This window comes from Balaenoptera acutorostrata, chromosome 18 (assembly GCF_949987535.1).
Source record: "Balaenoptera acutorostrata chromosome 18, mBalAcu1.1, whole genome shotgun sequence".
Taxonomy (NCBI): domain Eukaryota; kingdom Metazoa; phylum Chordata; class Mammalia; order Artiodactyla; family Balaenopteridae; genus Balaenoptera; species Balaenoptera acutorostrata.
Window position 1 is genome coordinate 56,647,893 of NC_080081.1, and position 21,791 is coordinate 56,669,683.

The following is a 21,791-nucleotide window of genomic DNA, read 5'->3' on the forward strand; positions in this document are numbered from 1 at the left end:
GGGTGCAGAAACAGGGGTTTGGGAAGAGGGTTCTGGTTTCCCAAGCCTGCCAAAATACATATTTCGGAACCTATATTTGGAAACATGCTAGAGGCTGCACCCTCAGGATCTCTGAGGGTGTTCCTTGCTAAAAAAAAAAAAATGTGAGGGGGTTGGCGGGAGGAGGAGAGGCAAATAGGAAGGGCCTTCAGACATCACCAAGTCCAACTTTCTAAATCCTATAGGGGAAACTGAGGCTCGGGGATGCCAACTGCCCCAGGAATGTCTGCGATGTCACCTTTATCCTTGACCAAGGCATTCATCTGCATCTCCCCCAGCCCATCTCTTGGACCTCCAGAAAGGCCGCTGAGGATGGGCAAGTGGCCTCTGGAACCGCTAGAACAACCCACAGCCTCTTCCTCCGAGGGCCCCGATGGGGAGGGAGGAGGCCTTTCAGGGAGAGAGTAAGGGAGGGAGGGCGAAAGGAAGGAAGGGGAGCCAGGGGTGGGAGTGGAAGAGGCAGGCTCGGCCGGGGCTGATTGGCTCCCGGGGCCAGCCCTCCCGAAGCGGTTTATAAGAGTTGGGGCGGCCGGCACCCTCCTCGCTCGCCCGCGCGCCCCAGGAGCAGCGCCCGCTTCTGAGCGCCCCTACGTCGAGGCCCGCCTGGCCGCGCGCCGGCTCTGCGCCGCCTTTGGACTTGGCCGCCGGCCGAACAGCCCCGGAGGGAGGCGAGCGCCCGAGCAAGGCGGGCCGAGCGCCATGCGCCGCGCCAGCCGAGACTACACCAAGTACCTGCGCAGCTCCGAGGAGATGGGCAGCGGCGGCTCCGGCGCCCCGCACGAGGGCGCCCTGCACGCCCCGCCGCCGCCGCCGCCCGCGCAGCCCGCCCCGCACCATTCCGCCGCCGCCTCCCGCTCCACGTTCGTGGCCCTGCTGGGGCTGGGGCTGGGCCAGGTCGCGTGCAGCGTCGCCCTGTTCCTTTACTTCCGAGCGCAGGTGAGTGCTCGCCTTCCAGGGGCGCGCGGGCGGGGCGCACCCGCCTTCATCCTTCAGCACTTTGCAGGCGATGGAGTCTAGTCCCCCGGCTTGACTCCCCAGAGCTTGCATATCTGGGGAGGGGAAAGTGACCCTAAAAAGGGAGCGTCCGGCTGGGGGACAGCCAGGCGCGGGGCCCGGCGCGCTGGCCTCCGGTCCTCGCGCACGCACCCGGCCCCGCTGCGCGCCGAAGCTGAGCTCGCCCGGCCTGGTGCGTTTGAATTTCCCCCGGCGAGACCGCATTGGCCGCTCACCTCTTTGGGAAACGACTGCACACTTTTCTCTGCTTCCACTTCCCACTTGAAGCAAAGAATGAACTTAGGTCCACGCAGGAAAAAAAATTGAGCGCCTACCGTTGGGAATCGACCCTTTCCCTTCCCACCCACCCCCGGGAGGATTTGGGGTCCTGGGGTTGGTTGCTTTGCACCGCGCAGTGCGTGCGCTGCCGGCAGCTGCTGGAGCCCCGGGGGGCGATGCCCAAGTCGCCAGATGGACCGAAAGACATAGCGCGGCCAGAGAAGCCTGGTGTTAGGACCCGGGCTCCGCTCGCGCGGAGTGAAATTAGAAAGAAGGGCCCTCGTGCCTTCCCACTAAAGTGGGCGGAGGAAGGAAGCAAAGTGTGTGTGGAGGTGGTGAAGTTCTCTCCCCCGGCACAGCCTAGCAACAATCTAGCAAGTAATCAAGCTTTTCAAAGGTGAGGAAGCCGGCTAGGAACGGCAGAGAGATAGTAGAAAGGAAGGGGTAAATTTGTAACATTATGCTTTCTGGTGGTTTATGCTCTTGTGTTTTCTTGGAAATTGCAGTGCAGTTGGTTGGATTCATTCAAGTATTCTTGTCTGGTGCTGTGAACTCTTTCTCAAAGGAAGTGGGGGGCTGACTGTGCTTTTTTTTTTTTTTTTTATGGGAAAAGAGACTTGGGTTTGGGCTTCATTGGTTTTCAGATTCAAAGGTGATTACTAAACCAAATTGAATGCATCAGAACAAGGCATTGCCTGGGCTGTATGGGTTTTTGACATGTGCCAGAGTCTTGAACTCCATTACTTGTAATCATAGGCTTTTTGTTAAATATTCAGTATCCACTAATTTGCATTTTATAGAACTACTTTATCTACTAAAAGGTAGACATACTATGCACAGTGCTTTAGAAAATTTGTGTTTGTATATTAATAAAAATAATCTTTTCCTATTGAGAGGAAGTTTTTCTAAAAATACAACTTTCAAGTGGCTTACTTGCAACATGGATTACACAAATCTATATGAAAGTGATGAAACATTTTTCTTTCATTAGAGTATGCTGCAGCCAAGAATAAATGATTTATCCATTTTCTCATCCAGCATGTGGTCCTGTCCCCTTCCTCCCCCTGCCCCGCCCCGCCATTTAATGTCTGTATATTGAGTGCCTGCAATGCACATGACACTATTAAATGGTATGGAATATGAATTAAGAATCATTTATTCAACATACAATGTCCACATACTATGTGCATTGCATGATGCCAGGTAATGAAGGGGCCTATAACAAAAGACTTAAAATTCTTAGTCAAATAAGAGAGAAGCATTCAGAAAAGGGACAGAAGATTCAGTAGTTCTCTTTTATCTTTTCTAACACCTTGGGGTTATGGCATTTTCATAGCAGTAGTAGTGAAGTGAGTATTCAGCACTGAAAGAGCAGTAGGAAATGAATGAGCTCCAGGGACCAGGAACAGCTTAGATTGGCAGGAACCATGGAAATCGGCGTGACCATTTAGGAAAGAATGACCTGTTGGGCTGTTGAAGAAAGTGCTCAGCTTCTTTGTAGGGATTCTCAATATTCATGGCCTGGTGGGCTGAGGGGTCTAGCCTTCTGATGATCATTTAGCAATCTTGATGTAACATGGATAGAAAATTTTCAGATGGAGAATTTAATGTCATCGACTTTCTGGGTAGAGTTTTCCTAAATGCCATGAAGATTGGGCTTCTCCAAGACTTATGCAAAATATATTAGCCATTACTCTGAACCCAACTGTGTATTACATTTTTAAAAGGTCATCTCCTTCAGTTAAGAAGTAACATTTGGAGCAATGTTTTCATAGGAGGATACTCCACTAGATGTGCTTACGTTTTGCTGAGTATGGTATCTACAGTTAATGCTGAAAGGGGTCCTAATCATTTAGAGATACATTCGGAAGTAGTTACAAATGAAATAAGATGTTTGGGATTCGTTGCAAAATAATAGGTGGGGAGCCTGGGGAACAGGGAAGTGGTTGCTTATAGATGAAACAAGATTGGCCACGCACTGGTAATCGCTGAAGCTCGGTGATGGGTACGTGGAGCTTCTACAAGTCTACAACTCTTTCCACTTTCACATATGCTGGAAGCCTTCTTTCAAAGTTCTAGCTGAGAGAGTAGATTCAGTTTGACCTGACACTGATTTAACATTTTCGCTTATATCAGCTTCCTTGGATTAGAACTTGGTACCAAATAAGAGATAGTTTTTTGATTTCCACTAAATTTGTGGGTCAACTACTTGGGGCTTCTGAATGTGTTTGAACTAGAATGCAATCATCTAATATCAGGTAATATGTTTGCAGTTAACAGTTAAAAGAAAAGAAAAGAAAAGAAAAGGAGCCAGTTTTGTTGTTTTTGTTTAAAGATGGGAGGGGGGAGCCATGCAAATCCTCAAGAAAAAACAATTCAATTTAGTTTTAAATGCATTTAGAAAAATGCCCCCAAATAATGTAAAAATTATAGTGACAAAAACTTTTCCCCTGCTCCACTCATGTTTGAATAGCTAAACGTGAATCAGCCTCCTGAATGTTTGTAGATTGCTTGTGCCTAGATTAAGAAAAAAAAAAGTACTAGATCCAGTGTAGATTGGCTTTTCCCCTACCAACCTTGCCAAAGAAAAAATAGCATGTGGCTTGTGCTATATATTTACCACATAGTATTCATACTTTGGTTTACAAAGAAAAAAAAACCCTTACAAAAAATTGCTTTTAAAATTTATGTGCCCTTTTTTTTTTTAAGCATCCATATAACCATATTCAAAGTTTAGAGCTTAGCTACAAGATAAGCTTTTCAGGAAACTCAATCTCTGTCCCCTTTTAACCCCTTCCGCGAAACCCCCAATATGCACACCAACCTCCCTGGGCTGTTTGTTACCCAAACACGAGAGCAGTCATTACCGAAAATCTGATGTGGAGGTGTGTAGGCTGCCTGCTTGAAAAAACAGAAAACAAAGTAGCACAAATGTCTAGCATCCTGCCTCATTTAACCCTACAAATGATTAAGTTTTAAGGAAGTTTTTTTTTTTTAATGATTGAGTTCCTTTCACATGAACTACATCATCTGATCACTGTATTTTTGAAGTCCAGTTTAAATCAGTTATTCAAGATTCACTTAATATTTTCAGTCATTTCTAGATACAATGAATTCATTTACTGTTTACTGTGATTTTTTTTTTTACTCTGATGTTTGGATGAGTTTCTTCGTTCCTCTGTCGAGTGTAAGTTCCTTGAAGGTCAGGACTGCCTGTTTTGCTCACTGCCTCCTTTACAGCATCCAGCCTAGTGCTTTGCATGTTGAATTTACTGAAAAAGCTTTTCAAATGATTTGCAGCACTAGAAATATACCTTTTTCTAATTTGTGATGTGTAAATGATCTGGTTAGTAGCTAAAATAGACTAAAAAGTGTAATTTTTCCATCATATAAATTTTCTATCCAGACTGCTGTGTCAGGGGATGGGTTGTTAGGGGAGAGGTTACATTTGTCCAGCCGCTCGGTGAGTAATGTGGAGGGTCCAGCATCAGTCTGACGCCCTGCCCTGCAGCTCCTGCAGTGCTGAGACCACAGGAGCAGAGGCCATCATTTGCCTGTGTGTGTTGCTGGCCCTGCGGCCCTGCACCCCTGCACCTCTACGCCACCCTTTCTCCTGGTCTCCACCTTCAGGAAAGGAGAGCTACAAGGGCACTGGAATAAGAAAGACATTTGTTTGTAGGTTAAAAATAAATTTCTAAGACACATGCAACCCTATGTTCATAGCAGCACTATTCACATTAGCCAAGACATGGAAACAACCTAAATGTCCATTGACAGATGAATAGATAAAGAAGATGTGGTACATATACACAGTGGAATACTACTCAGCCATAAAAAAGAATGAAATAATGCCATTGCAGCAACATGGATGGACCTAGAGATTATCATACTAAGTGAAGTAAGTCAGAGAAAGACGAATACCATATGATATCACTTATATGTGGAATCTTAAATATGACACAGATGAACTTGTTTATGAAACAGAAATAGACTCAGACATAGAGAACAGACTTGTGGTTGCCAAGAGGGCGGGCAGGGTTGGGGAGGGATGGAGTGGGAGTTTGGGATTAGCAGATGCAAACTGTTGTATATATGTATAACTGAATCACTTTTCTGTACACCAGAAACTAATACAACATTGTAAATCAACTATACTTCAATAAAATAAAATTTTAAAAATAATAAAAATAAAATTCTAACATATGACCCTTAAATAAACAAAATAGTATATCAAAATTAATTGAGTGTATCAAAATTAATTATGCCATACTTCCATTTGGGAAAACAATTGGTGACATTTTATATATGTTTTAGCTCTAATGTGACTTTCTGAAACAGTGGTTCTCACCTGCACATTAGAAACACTTGGGGAGAGAGACTCAGTTGACCCCTCCCCTTAGGGATATTGATTAAATTGGCCAAGGGTGGGACCTGGGCATGGACATTTTTTTAAGAGAGAAGAGACAAAAATCTTTGCGTTATATTTCTTTGCATTAAACCCTTAGCCATTATTGACCATTTCAGTAATTTTGTATTAATATTAATTGGTATTACTTGTGAAAAAATTTTGAAATTGGTGTCCAAAGAAATTTGGAGACATTTTAATAGCAGACAGTTGATATTTGTATCTTTGGTATTTGAAAGCATTACCTCTCAGACTTTAACGTACGTCAGAATCACCTGGGATCTAGTTAGAATGCAGATTCACAGGCACTGCCTGGGGTGGCGCCTGAGCGTCTGCATTCCTAACAAATTCTGGGTGAGCCTGTAACGCTGCAAGTGATTGGACTATAGTTTCCATAGCAAGAGTTGCTGGTACTGCTGCTTCTGTTGATAGCACTTAGCTTGTCAGTGGGACTGGGGCTTAACCAATGTTAGAGTACCCAGGTATTTCCCCACTAATACCACACTGTTCCTTTAGCTCAGCGGCTTTCTGGTGGTGAGATAGCTGAGGCCCTTGCAGGATTCTTCTTTCTTGAGGTCTGAATCCAACGACTCTTCATATCAGTTGTCCAGGCTTCTCTGGTTTTTTGCGAAACTTATTGGTATAAGTGAGCTTTTTAAAAAAAGTATGGAATTGAACACTTGCCTTATATAAAATCTCAGATATTCTGATTCATACTAATTATTTTAAAGAAATAAATAATAAACTTGGATTGCAAATAGTTTTGCTTCCTGAGGCACACCATGCAAAAGTGGAATGATAAAATTTGTATTAGTGGGTGCACATTTGTTGAAAGGCTATTATTTCATTTTGAGAATCTCAGGTATGGATAGGGTACTTTCTTACTTTACTTCTGACAGCTGGTTAATAAACCTGCACATCTTCTGATGACTTTCAAAAAGATGATTAAACCAGGGAACGAGAGACTTGATATTAATTGACTGGGCTTTGGTTATTGGAAACTTACATAATTTTCCCTTTTTTTCATCTAGCCTGTACCTAGTCATAAGCAAATGCACATGAAGTACCTTGAATTTTTTGAAAGAAGAGGACCATAAATTAAACCACTTAAAAATTAAACCAATTAAAACAATTAGGTAGCTAATTACCTCTACTATTTACTTGGCAGTTGAAACCACTACAAAGACTTGGAGGAGCTGGCAGACAATTTTAATAAAAGAGTAATACTTAAAGAAGTGCTAATGTTGGCACCTGTTTTAACCAGGGGACCAGCTAATACCTTGATGGGGATATTGTGGGTGGGACGATCCCGTACACTACAAGAATTTTAGCATCCCCTCAGCATGTATCCATAGAGCTTGCTCACACCATGAGCCCCCGTCATCCCAGCTGACACCAAATAGCACCACACACACCCTCTGACAGACGTACCACTCCAGGTTAAGAAAACTGATGAGAGGCTCAACGAAAAGGGAAATTATGCTTCTGGCTTTAGATTTTCTTTAGAGCTAGGAAATGGATTTCTCCCTCCCTTCTTCAGCTGATTAAAACACACATTGATTAAGGGAAAAGGCCAGGCAAACATGGCAGCTGAACATGATGTTAATTTCACCTGATTTATATAGGTTTCATGCTTTGAATATCCAAGTGGGCTTCATAATCCCACGTAGCGTGCTGCATGGGGGGGACTTAAGGATAAAAGGCTTTCTCTCCCTGTACTGAACACATGTAATTTCTTTGATTCCCCTCCCCTCAGTGAGCACTTTTACAATGTCAGACGATTTTGATAATTTCCCCATGAATCACATGTGTACAGGTGTGTTGTGGATGGTAGTCAGCTACTCATAAAAATGAATTAGAAGTCAATTTTTTCACCGACTCGATGGTAATTGTATTAACTATTAGTTGTTGGGGACATAATGACTCTTGCAAGAATGAATTCTTTTGTCCTTAAGTCACACTTTATTAAATAACAGAATGATCAGTGATAACCACTCTGACGTCCTCACATTTTTCCCCCCTCAGATGGATCCTAATAGAATATCAGAAGATGACACTCACTGCATTAATAGAATTTTCAAACTCCATGAAAACACGGATTTGCACGACACAACTCTGGAGAGTCAAGACTCAAAATTAATACCTGATTCGTGTAAGAGAATTAAACAGGCCTTTCAAGCAGCTGTGCAAAAGGTGAGTACACATTGAGATAAGTCAAGGGCCCTCACTGACTCTCCTAATATTGAAAATTAAAACTGGCTAAGTGCTGTTGACTTTGTTCTTTTTTTATTTTAATAATTTGTAAAAGAGCTAAAGAGAATTTTTTTGTGTGGGATTAGCAGAATTCTTTTGAAGTTGGTAGTGGTTAGTTTTGGTGACCAGCAACATTCATGCAAATATTCTTTTCTTTCCTTTCTTTCCTTCCTTTCTCTCTCTTTCTTCCTTCCTTCCTTCCTTTTCTTCCTTCCTTTCTTTCTTTCTTTCCTTCTTTCTTTCTTTTCTTCCTCCCTCTCTCTCTCTCTCTTTCTTTCTTTCTTTCTTTCTATCTTTCTTTCTTTTATTTTGGAGGAGGGATTTACATTCACACTTGGAAGGGGGACAAATATGGTTTGTGGTAGTCAGTGGGTCAGTTTGCTAGTTTGAATTCCCTGCCTTAGAAGACATTCCCTCAGCTCACATGATTCTCTGCTGGCTACTTCCTTTATATTTGGTTTTAGAATGGTAGGAACCTCTATTCCACATCTGTGGATCCAGGTCTCTGTTGAGAATAACTATAGCTGGTCCACTGTTGTCATCCGAAGTGAGGGGGTAAGTGAGTAGAGCAAGAATTGATGTGGTGGGTGAGATGGAAATTCTCTGTTCATTTTTCATTCTTCGGGAGAGCTGGGTGAGAAGGGAGGAGATGAGGACAGAGAAAACGAATGACTTCTCTACACCGACACCCTCAATTGAGAAACCCTGTAATAACTGCCTGTTTTACTTTCCTGGATAAAGTCACTTGAGAATTCTGCAGCCTTGCAATTATTTTACTTCTACCCAAGAACCGGGTAGAATCCCATGACTCCAGTGCATGCACATCTGTATACATTGCATACTTGCGTGCACATCTGCATGGATTCTTGCATCCGCTCATACATCCCAACCTCTAGTTTGCAACTCCCTGGGCTATCTCTGATCATCTTAGAGTAAATACTAAAGTTCTCCAATGCCTTAAATCTAAACTAAAATTTAATTAGTTTCTTTCTTAAAGATTCACAAATAGTAATAGCATTTTTTAAAAAGAGGATATGTATTGGACATAGAAGTAGGGCGATAAAGCTGTTTTGTATAACCCTTAAAACTGATATTTGCTATATTTCAACAAATCTAAGATACCACGAATTTTAAGCTTACTTTATTTCATGCATCACAAAGAAAGAAAAAAAATTTTAACTAAAGAATTAAACATGATCATTATAGATTCTAGTTGCATCAATTTCAGAGATTCTGAAATATAAAAAAAATACATCATAGAATCAAGGAAGTACATATCGTTCTAATATCTATAAGAGCTATTGCTTAAAAATATTACATTTTCATTATAGTGTGTAGGTGCTTAGCTTTACACAGTAGATGCATATTTTAAAATGTGGTTTTAAATTTGATCTTTTTATCTTACATTGTAATTTTTGAGCTATAGCAATAGCAATTCCACTAGTCTAATTCATTTTTTAAAGTTCTATAACATTTTCTTCTTCTGCTTTTGCAAAAAATTAAACTACTAAAAATAAGAGAAAAATGAGTAACTTCTGATTTTTTACTATGGAAAGAAATTGGAAATTGAATGGCTACTATACTGTATTTACCTCTGCTCACATCATCTTAATTCATATATATTTTGTGGGAAAAATCGTGGCATGTGAAGTCAGATAGACTTATGATTAAATAAATGTGATCTTGGAAAATACTTAATATTTCTTCGCTTTGGCTTCCTCATCTTTAAAAAGTGGAGCTCACAATCCCTCCGTAGCAGGACTGTGGCTGATTTGAAATAAAAGATGTAAAGGACCTAAGCACAGTACTGGAAATATAGTATGCACTCATTAAATGTTTATATATTACTTTTATCACCATTATTACTAATTCATTGTCATTGTTGATGATTTAATCAAAGGCATATTTTAAAAGTTTAGATAGAGCAGGTTTGATCATTTTTCTAAACACGCAAGAGGACAAAACAATAGGACACTGAAGCAAGTTGCAGAAAACCACTGTGACATTTTTATCACCAGCAGCAATAAACATGTTGATTATATACTATCCTTAGGAAACTTCTAGGTCTATTTAAGATGTATAATTAATTAATTTAATTAATACAGTAAGTAATTAAACAGCCTATTCTTAAGGCATTTTAAGCTACATGTTGAAGGATAGTGTATTAGTGGAGGAGAGAAAGACATAACATTTGCAAGACCCTCAATTTAAAATTATCATCAAAAATCCTGATCTACATTGGGAAAAAGAGGATCTACTGAGCTATATATTGTGAAATCTAATACTCAATTTGCTATTCTTTTTTAATTGAAGTATAGTTGATTTACAATATTGTGCTAGTTTCAGGTATACAGCAAAGTGATTCAGTTATTTTTTTTTCAGATTATATTCCATTATAGGTTATTACAAAATGTTGGATATAATTCCCTGGGCTATACAGTAAATCCTTGTTGCTTATTCTATTTTATGTATAGTAGTTTGTATCTGTTAATCCCATACTCCTAATTTGTCCCTCCTTCCCTCCCTCTCCCCCTCTGGTAACCACAAGTTTGTTTTCTGTCTGTGAGTCAGTTTCTGTTTTTGTATATACATTCTTCTGTATTGTTTTTTAGATTTCACATGTAAGTGATATATTAAAAAAAAGAATGAAATATTGCCATTTGCAGCAACGTGGATGGACCTAAAGAATATTATACTTAGTGAAGTTAAGTCAGACAGAGAAAGACAAATTCTAATTCATTTTTTATTGTTTTTGTTTTATGTTTCATTTTCAGTAGTCAGCTTCTTATCCCACCTCCTAAATACTGAGTGGTCTATCTATAAACATTGACATGTACCAGAGGTAATCTGTTAGTTCAAAGCTGAACCTCTAATTAAGGTAATTCTGGTTAGGTAAATGACTGTCTCCTAATTTTCTGTTTAAATCAAGCCATAGTGTATATCCTTACAATGAAAAAGAGATAAACTTTTAATTTCAATGGTGTTCTGGTTCTTAAAAATTATACTTTGGGTTTCCTCTGGAAGAATAAGTATGCAAGATCAGCCAAGATAATTTGGAAAATAAGTAATATTAAGAAGAACAGATACCATTAACATTTACCTATGAGAATGCAAGGATGGTTCATCTTAACAGGTCAAAGGAGAAAAATGTTATCATCTCATAGACACTGAGAAGTGATTGACAAAATTTTGCACTTATTTCTGATGTTTAAAATCCATTGGAAAACAGAACGAGATGGATTCTTGATGTTATCCTAAATAGCTCAAACTAAAAGTTAGCTAATGATGAAAAATAGGAGCATTTCTCTTAATATGAGGAATACACCAAAGATGCCCACCGTCCCCATGTTATTTAACATTGTTCAGAATGTGCCAGCAAATGTAATTACATATGAGAATGAAATAAAATATATAGAAGGTAGAATCTGCATGTGATATGATTGTATACTTGGGAAAATTAAAAAGAACTGAAAAGCTACAAGCAAAATGAATCAGTTTGTAAAAGTTAATAAGTAGGGACTTCCCTAGTGGCACAGTGGTTAAGAATCCGCCTGCCAATGTAGGGGACACGGGTTCGAGTTCTGGTCCGGGAAGATCCCTCATGCCGTGGAGCAACTAAGCCTGTGCGCCACAACTACTGAGCCCACAAGCCACAACTACTGAAGCCCGCGTGCCTAGAGCCCGTGCTCCGCAACAAGAGAAGCCACTGCAATGAGACGCCCATGCACAGCAACGAAGAGTAGCCCCCGCTTGCCGCAACTAGAGAAAGCCCACGCACAGCAACAAAGACCCAATGCAGCCAAAAATAAATAAATAAATTGATTTATTTATTTAAAAAAAATAGTTAATAGGTAATAATCACTAGCTGCCCCCATTTCAAACAATAATTAGAAAACATGAATGAAAGATTTCATTCATAATTTTTAAAAAGCCTGAAAAATTAGCTTAACAAGGAATGTACAAAGCTAGAAAACTCTATAGAGGCATTTAAAATAGGATTGGATAATGTAAAGACGGAACTAGGCAAAGCCATAGTCCATGAACAAGAACAGACACCTTGGAGTAGACCTCATTGTATGTGTGTGAATGTATGTGTGTGTATAACTTAATATAATAGAAAATTATTTTGAATAAGTGGGTGTAATTTGGGTTATTCAAAAATGGGACTAGGACAGTTTGTTTGCTATTTTTTTTCAAGTGATAGCCTTATCTCACGTCCTAAGTGAAAACAAATGCCAGATGGAGAGACGTGGCCAATAGCTGCTCCCTGGCAGTCCTCACTTCTGCTCCCTCGGTGAACTTTCCGCCGCTAACTCCCCCATCAGAACTTACTTGTTCATTGTCCCATTTCCTTTGAGCTTTCTGACTGACTGTCTAGAGAGTATGATAAGCCAGTTTTACTTAAAGATGTTGATGAACAATAATGACAGAATTTTCACTATTTTAGGAGCCTGTTGGAGACAGGGTGCCTCATTCCACATGAGTAACACTAATTATGAGAGATTCAGTGCCTGGGAAGCCAGAAGGAGAAAGATTTGTGGGCAGACAAGAATAGTCAACTGCTCTTATTAAAGACACACAGGTTTTGTTTTTTTTTTTAAGATTTTTTGATGTGGACCATTTTTCAAGTCTTTATTGAGTTTGTTACAGTGTTGTTCTGTTTTATGTTTTGGTTTTTTGGCCGTGAGGCATGTGGGATCTTAGCTCCCCGACCAGGGAATGAGCCCGCACCATCTGCACTGGGAGGTGAAGTCTTAACCACTGGACCGCCAGGGAGTTCCCAAGACACACAGCTTTAATTATACTAACAGACTAGTGTGACTCACAGGATGAGTAGAACTTTATTTCATTAATTTAATATTTGTTTTTGTTGTGCTATATAGGATTGTTACTCATGGGTAACAATATTACACACAGATCATTCTTTTTAAGGAATAAGAAGTTGTTATAATATACCATTGTGTGTTTGGAGGTAGAAGACGCCATTTCTTCCCCCAGACAAGGGACTCTTTAGGAAGGAGACACACGTTATTCATCTTATCATTAGACTCAAGCAATTTTATTCAGTGCACACACTGTGCTAGGCACTTTGCTATAACTTGTCCTTTAACCAAGGATTTACCCTTCTCTTACCTTGGCCAAATAATGCCAAATGTGTTATCCTTTGATGAGGATTATTGGTTAAGGTGACAGTCTACACATCTTGCCAGAATAATCAGATTTCTCATTTCTCTTGCTGATGCTAAAAATAGGATGGATGTATCAGGCATTCATAAGCAGGTTTGTATCTTAGCTTCAGTTCTAATATAGATATTGGGTGAACCCATAAAACACAATTACTTTTGTGGCTGCAATCATTACTGAGAGATCTCCCCATCCAATGGTAACAAATGCTAGACATAAGCACAATATCACATTCTATGTGTGCAAAAAGTGGTGTTTACCCAGCCCGTCTTTGGTCAGACAAGTAATGCTGTTTTTTCCGCCTTTTTTGTTTGTGGCTGGGTTTTCTTGGCTTTTTTTCCCTTTAGCACAGAACTCTGAAAGCCTCTTAGTGATCCAACCCTACCAACCACAATTTACAAAGTCTCTCATAACAGTCTATGACAATAAAGAGAACACTAGTACAAATACGGTGTCCGATTTATAAAGCAATTCTTGCTCCAGCTTTGGCCGCCTCTCTGGCCTCTGCCAGCCTGAGGAGCAGTGCGGGGGGCTCAGGCCTGAACAGGAGCACTTGGCCTTCAGACCTCCCGACCAGTCTCAGTGGAAAGCCATCTGTTTATACATACTTATACATCCTGAGCCCTGGGATGTGACTCTACTTGATGTTAGTATGCCTGCTTGTTGATTTCACATTGGGTACCTGTTGGTGAAAGACTTCCTGAAACTTACTTTGAAATGTACCTGAAAGGGTGATATGGAGGAGAGAGATCAATATACAAATCACACCAATCACCTTGCTCTCGAACGTGGGGTGTTCAGTGCATTCAAGGTGACCTCCCTAGGCTGCTGGAAGGAAGCAAGGTGATTTACATGTATATGTATATTTTACTATTGGCTTCAAAATATTTTTGTGAATATTTTATAAGGTAGCTAATATACAGGAACGTTTTAATTTAATACTTAAATAAATAAACATGCACGTTTGGGAGCATTAAAAATTTTTCCCTGAAGAAGCTGCACAGTCAGAAATGCTTAGAGATCTTGGAATGAATTTGCAGTTCCATCAGGACGAGAACTGCAGCCACTTTGCTCACATTTGAATATATCACATCTAATTTAGACTCAAGATTGAAGGAAAAGAACAAGTAAATGACTGATGACTTCTTGAACTCCGTAAACTAATATTTTTAAATAAACATGAGTCATTGACCAACTCACAAAGCCATTCAGAATGTTATAAGCCTGGTTCTCATCTATTGGATGTCTTACCAGTGTTATAATTGATGATTATTAATATTATAGCCTGAAGCAATAATGCCTCCATATAATCATACTACAGGTTAATTTTTGTTGAAAGTTATGTTCATCTGGACTTCTTGCTTTAATCATGTTTTCCCCAGGTCTATTTGCTTCTTCATAGCTTATAAACTATATAGAGGCAGGTTTACAATGTGAACTAAAAACACAGCTCTGGCTTCTTTTATGTTTCTGTAAAACTCTCTATTTCATCCCAGAATATGAAAAGCCAATGGTGATGACTACCAGTAAGCTATGTTGTTAGCATATTCTTGACTAACCATTTCCTGGAGTCAGTAAGTCTCTGAGCCTCCAAAGATTTACTGGAAAATGGGGAGTAAGACCAGAGCCATAACCACTGAACAATTAATTCTTACCTGGAATTCTTATTTTATTCCCTGGGAATCAGTGCATAGTTGGCCTTATCTCCTGCAGGATTCACAATAGGAATGAAACTGTCTCCTGGTACTAAGAATGATGTACCCAAAGATTCACAGTCCTTTGATCCTCAGTCATATAGTCACTGTTATTTCATATAGTCTATGCTGCCCTAACAAAGAGACTCATCACTCATTGGACAAGATAAGATAGAAGTTTTTTCTCTCGTGTGCAATAATCCAGAGGTGGCAGTTCAGGGCTGGCAGGAAAGCACCTCCATCCTCAACAGGTACCTTCCATCTCTGGATCCAAATTGGTTTCTCCATATATTGTCATCTCCAGACAGAGGAAAGGGAGAAAGAAAAAGTCAAGGTGGTACCTGGAAGTTGAGACGTCAGTCATTTCTAGTAGCATCTTATTGGCTGGAGCTTACTCATAGAATGACACATGGACGCAAAGTAGGCTACACATTGTAGTCTCTAGCGGGACAACCATTTGCACCAAAGCTTGAGGAAAGGCATTGCCTATAACTAACTGGAGAGAGGAGAGGATGGATCCTAGGGGGACAGTGAGTGGTCTCCGGTACTCACTAAACCCTATTTAGGCAAGAAAGTGGATTCACTGTATGAACAAGAGGTAACTCTGTATATATATACAAGTCTTTGAAAAATTGGAACAGTCAAGATTTTATTTCTAAAAGTTAAAGTACTTTAAGATTATTTAGATTCCAGAAGAGAGAGAAATTGGAAGGTAGATTGAACAGCATGCATCTTTCTGAGGAACTTTCAAAGATTCATTGAGTCATATGCATCTGTGATCTGTGAATAAACCTTGATTCTCACTTGTCCAGTTTTTAGTAGGTTTTGTGGATTCAAGAACATTAATTTAAAACCAGAAAGCTCATCAGATTGAGTGGGTTTTTTTTTTCATCTGTAAAGCTGATTCCTTAGAATTCCAATGTCAATTATTACAGGAAACCTATTCCCATTTTTAAAACTAAAGTACATAAGAAATCAATTAAAAGTTGAGTAGATCTTAACTGTTTATGAACTTGTAAACACTGGAGTTGTTACATAGCCATTATTTCTCATTTGCTTTTTAGTTAATACACACACAGCAGAAACAAGGGGGAAAATTAAACCCCATTCATTATCTCTTTTCCTTTGTATACAAGAGTATGTGTCCCAAGAAAGTTTCTTGTAAACCCACAAGGCAACTTGGGGTTTGGGGGCACTGACGTTCCCAAATCAAGATGTTAGTCATGTAGTGGTTTTCCAATGGGATTTCATCTCTGCCATAACAGTTTTGGGAACTGCAATTCAATCAACCCCAATCATATCTAGCATTTATAAAAGCTGCCTTTATGGGAAAGCCAAAGTATGACCCACAGAATTTTCCTACAAAACCAAGGCCATCTACTGCCTTTTGCCCAACAACGGGCCATTGGCCGTGATGCGCTCAATCTCAGGGGAGACCCAGGGCAAAAGGTAGGAGGGTCTGCACGAGGGAAATAACCAGGGAGTGATGTCGTCAGAGGTGGGCTTATCTTCGTGCTAGAAGTACTCCAGGGTGGAAGGAAAGATATTCTGGCTTGACATTTTTAAAGAAAGAGAGAAGAAGAAGGACGTTCCTGAAAGAGGAGCATCTCGTTATGTGGCGTGGGGATCTTGAGCTAAGGCTCCAGAAGTCAGTAAGACTGAGGGTCCTCAGTTGGAGGGGACTTGGTAAAGGATGGTTGGATTGCTCCACCAGGAGTGGCTCGTCCTAGGAGAAGTACAGCCTGTAGAACTGGAGAGAATGGCGTGCCCTAGAGCAGCATTTTCCAAACCTGCTTGATCTTAAGAATCACTTGGGGACCTTGTTTACAAAAGAAAGAAAAAGGTTCCCAGATCTGTTACAAAGATTCTGATTTGGTAGTTTAGGAGTAGACTTTGTGATGTGGGAAATCCGTTTTTAGAAGGGCTGGGGACTGGTCCATCTTTACAAGAAGGCTTCAGGGTGGATACTGACCAAAGAGGTGTTCTAAGCATCCTAAGAAGAGTTGAGGGCCACTGGAGGACAGGGAAGCCATTGATGAATGAATGACTATATTTAAGAAGTAGGATTCAGCCTGTGTTGTGGAGAAGATGGGTCTTGGAAGTTGCAGAGAACAGTGTATATCTGAGATGACCAGACAATAAATGTTTGCTTGAACTTTTTGAGATTCAGGGTCTGAGAGGCCCATTCTCTCGTAGCTTCCTCATCACGAGGGTGCTACCCCAGTCCTTAGTCATTGCCCTTTGAGAACACTGGGTGGGAATAGCAGCAGTAGCAGCAGTAAAAACAATCTTGATAATTATCAACTGTAAGGCTTATCTTCATCAGAAAGTTTAGGTGAGCTCAGAATCTCTTCTCCTCGGTGCCTGTACCTGCTTCTCATCTGATCTACCCCTTGGTGGTGAATTACTATGATATTGTCTCCATCACCCCAAATCAGAAGCCAGAAGATGGTCTTAGACACTTACTCATTGACTTTTCACCTCACCCCCATCCTGGGAATTCTACCTCCTTACTAAACCTTCACATACTTTACTCTGTGTCACTGCTGTTGCCACCTGAATACAGGTGTCGCCATCACCATTGCCATTTTGCATCTGGACCACTGCAAGTGGGCACCCCATCCTACTCACATTACCTCTAGCCTATCCTCTCCACAGCTGAGTGACTTCTCAAATTCAAATCTTACTTTCCTACTTAAGGAAATCCTTTGGTGGACCTCCTGTAGTCATCAGGATAAAGTCTGAGCTGCCGAACACATAACACAAAGCCTTTTGTGTTCTGGAACCCTCCTTCCAACGTCAGCCTCTCCAGGCTCATTACCTTGTGGCTCCATCTCCTCACCCCACCTCAGCTTGTGCTCAGTGGCCCCACCTCAGGAAAGTGCTAGAAGTTCCCTAACCTGGCTGTGCCCTTCCCCACCCCACCCCTGCCCCCCTGCTACAGCCATAAACACAGTGAAGGCAGAGAGGATATCCGTCCAGGACACGCAGCATCTTAGCATCCTGCAGAACATCTGGCCCTAGCAGCCATCAGTGAGCTTTGTGGGATGGATGGATGGATGGATGGATGGATGGATGAAATGGATGGATGAATTATGGGTCTTTGTGCATGTTCTTTATGTGGCATTCCAGGCTCTTCTTTGTGTACAGTTTTCTAATTGTCTTTCAAAATTTAGCTCAGGCATTACTTCCCAAAGAGTCCCCCAATGATGCCCGCCTGCCCACCTTTGGGGTTAGGGGCCCCTTTTGTGCACACCTAGGGCTTCTTGTATTCACCCCGTCATAGCATTGACCCCAGGAGCCGGGTGCGGGTCTGACTCACCCAGATGTGAGCTTTCCAAGGACAGAGACTATGTGATGTTTGGTTTCTCTAGCCAATGACAGGTACAATGAGTAGGCGCTCAGTTGATGTTTAAAGAACACTTTTAACGAATATGTGAGTGATCTGTGCTCATCCCTGCTCGTGGTGTCATCAGGTGGCTGGTTGTTTAATATTGTCGGAAGCTAGCCACCTTGCCAGTGCCTGGAAGAGTCTCATCAAGGGGTGGAGGTCGCTCCCATGTGTGGTGTTTTTCCTGCATCTTCAAGAGGGAGCGTCTTCCCTCTTTGGGGCATGAACACCATAGGGACTTTGAGTCTGGAGGACCTTCAGGGCCATCCTGCCCCTTCCCTCCCTGGCCTCACTGGTCCACAGTGGCTGGCCTGGTACCTCTGTCCCCCTTTAGTTCCATTTGTAGCAGTCAGAAATACTTTGGGGAAGAGTCTGTGAGAGTAAGCCTTCTACAGAGGAGATAGGGCTTTGTGAATGTCAGAAGCTCTGCTAATGTGAGGTGGCATAATTACATTTCAAGTGGCAAAAGAGAGCAGAGACGTGGTAGATAGCGCAGTTAGCCCAAGATTCCCCACTGCAGTTACCCTGCCGAGCCCTTAGATGAAACTTTTTAAATGAGTACCCTAGCACAAGACACTAAAATTGGGCTCTTTATGAAGACTAATATTGCTGTCATAGGGCTACTTCATGAAAACCCAAAGGGACCTTTAACTAGAGCGAAACTTCCTCATTTAAACCATGAAGGTTAAACAATAAAAACTAATTTTCTATTCCCAGCATAGCCATCGCCCTGCCGGGAAAGCATCACTCTGCTTTAGGAAAACAAGGGCACCGTATTCTTTAGCCCTTCGGTGGGTAGGGTACATTATCTGTGTGCAAAGACATGTCTTTTCCAATCAGCAGACTTCTTCTGCTGAGAAGAAGTGAGCCCTCACTGACTGTACTTGGGGTGGAAGGAGGAGGCCGGTCCACATTTTTCTTGGTAAAGCTCTTTCTTGAGAATTTCCAGAGATGGTCATGGGTTGGTGGCTGATTCAGTGAGGAGACAAAGAGATGAGGAGATTCACAGCGGGGGGTGCATGAGGGTGGGGGAGGTAGAATCCTGTTGAGAAGACTTTGGCTTTGAGAGAATTTTTAAAATCAGTAGTTCATAGTAAGAAATAAAGAATTTTAGGGATGAGAGGGTAAAGTTACAAATTCAAGTCCGAGATGGTTCTTACCTTCAGGATTAGGGGGGCTTACGCCTTATCTACTATCTCCCCTGCCCCAACACTTGCTGGACCCTGGGCCCCTCCTATCTCCCTCTCCCCACCCCCTCCCCTGTGGGGATTGGGGGGGAGCTGCCCTTCCCCCTTCCCTGTGCTCCTGCCCTCTGCATCCTGGTACCCAGTACCCTGTAGGGCTCTGCTCCAGGGTATCTGGGCTGAGAAGCACAGGCTCCACTATACCTGAATGACATGTATTTAGGTGACAGAACCTTTAATGGCTCCTGCTCTTAAAGTTCTTTTCTTTGAGGTGTTTTCAAACTGTCACCATTGACTCTTCATGACAAGCTGGGGGGCCTCCAGCTCCATCCAGGTGCATACAAAGTGTTTCCCCGCGTCCTGTGGATTGGAAGTTCCATGTGAGCTTTCGGAGAGGAGGCAAGCGAAGCTAAGGCATCAATTCTAATCCTGTCTCTTTAGTTGCTCCACAACACCTGGTGGCTATTGTTTTGGTGCCTTGTGAGCCAAGAATGCCATGGAAAAGGAATCTTTACAATTAAAGATGAGCTATCGATAAGACAGTAAGACATTTCTCCAGGGGAGCAGTTGTACGCCAAGTCTGCATGGATGGGAGGGCAGGAGACCTGCAGAGAGAAATAACTCTAAGTAGTTCTGTGTGGCTTGAGCGTCCAGAGTGTCCTCAGGGGTGATGGAGTTTGGGGGTGCAGGGGAGGAATAGCTGGAGAGTCCAGAATGGTAACCAGCCTGGTCATGCAGGGCCTTATAAGCCCAGGTAAGGAATGTAGACTTGTTCCTGAAGTCTGCAGGCAGCCCCTGGAGGGTTTTCAGAAGAGAAGGGACTTCATTGACAGAGGAATGGATAAAGGAGATGTGGTATATATACACAGTGGAATATTACTCAGCCATAAAAAAAGAATGAAATAATGCCATTTGCAGCACATGGATGGACCCAGAGATTGTCATACTAAGTAGTATTTGTAGTATTGCCATACTACAAATGAACTTATTTACGAAACAGAAATAGACTCACAGACATAGAAAACAAACTTACGGTTACCAAAGGGGAAGTAGGGGGAGGGATAAATTAGGAGTTTGGGATTAAAATATACATACTACTATATATAAAATAGATAACCAACAAGGCCTTACCATATAGCACAGGGAACTATATTCAATATCTTGTAATAACCTATAATGGAAAAGAATCTTAAAAAGAATATATCTATCTATCATCTATCTATATAATTGAATCACTTTGCTGTGTGCCTGAAACTAACACAACATTGTAAATCAACTATATTTCAATAAGAATTTTAAAAAACCTTTCAAAAAAGAAGAGAAGGGGCTTGCTCCCATGCGGACTTTCTGATGCTCTCTCTAGCAGCAATGGACCAGTTGGAGGAAAGCAGATCAGGAGAGGAGGTAGGAGGTTATTATTGTAATCCTAATGAGAAATGATGAAAGCTTGAAGGAAGGCAGTGGTCCTCTGGCTGGAGAGGAGAGGATGGATTTCTGAGCTATTTACAAGGTGGAAGTCTGCAGGATTTCTCTGCAAGAGTAGGAAACTGGCTATTCATTTTCAGAAGCAACCCATATGTGGCATTTATGTGCTAACTCAGCTGATGAAAACACTATTCTTGTAAGTAGGTTGGAGAAGAATTAAAGGAAGGGTATGATTCAGATGTTAAAATGAATGCATTACACATGTTAACAAGTGTATGAACCCTGTATTATATCTGGCAAACGGGGTGTTAAATCCTTGTTCAACCAGCCAGATGTCCCTGCAGCTGCTATTGGGATTGCAGGCGGAGCCAGCCACCTGAGACACCAGGTAGGATCTGGTGCCAGTGGTTTCCGGAAGCATCTGGCTAGACAAATTGCTTCTCCTGTGCCGATTGACAGGTCCCACATGGATCACACAATTCACATCACAATGAACAGGAGGGATTTTCAGTCTGATAAGGCCAGACTCCAGGAACTTGACCTTTTTTCAGGGAATCTTTACAGCTGGGAGTGTCCTCAGTGGAAATTTAAATCTATTCATACATATGATATTTTAAGACCAAAAAAAAAAAAAAACCACTTCAGTCAAACAAACTAAGGCCAATTTAATAACATTCGCTCTTGAATTGGTATGCTATCAAAGTCTTGTTTGGGGCAGTTACCCAGCTGAGTTTGCAAAGGCTGGCTTAAGCGTTTGCTGTAAATGTTTAAATTACCTGGAGCAAAATTCCCGTAATTACTCAAAAGAAGTTGAAAGTACTGATAGGTGTTTATATTTATTCTTACGGAGTACAATCTCTCCTAAGTGGCTTTGATACATCAAGACTGAGCCAGTTCTGGGATGTCTCCCTCCTCCCTCTTTTGGAAAAAGATCCAAAAATATT

General features: G+C 41.5%; 1 protein-coding gene across 1 annotated transcript in view; it reads left to right on the forward strand.

The window, feature by feature from the left end:
- The first annotated feature begins 738 nt into the window (after positions 1-738).
- The window catches only part of TNFSF11 (TNF superfamily member 11), a 33,969-nt gene continuing 12,916 nt past the window's right edge, over positions 739-21,791 (forward strand). The window contains exons 1-2 of the mRNA XM_007186807.2: positions 739-975; positions 7,742-7,909. Coding sequence (XP_007186869.2) covers positions 739-975; positions 7,742-7,909 — 405 coding nt within the window. The remainder of the gene's footprint in view (positions 976-7,741; positions 7,910-21,791) is intronic.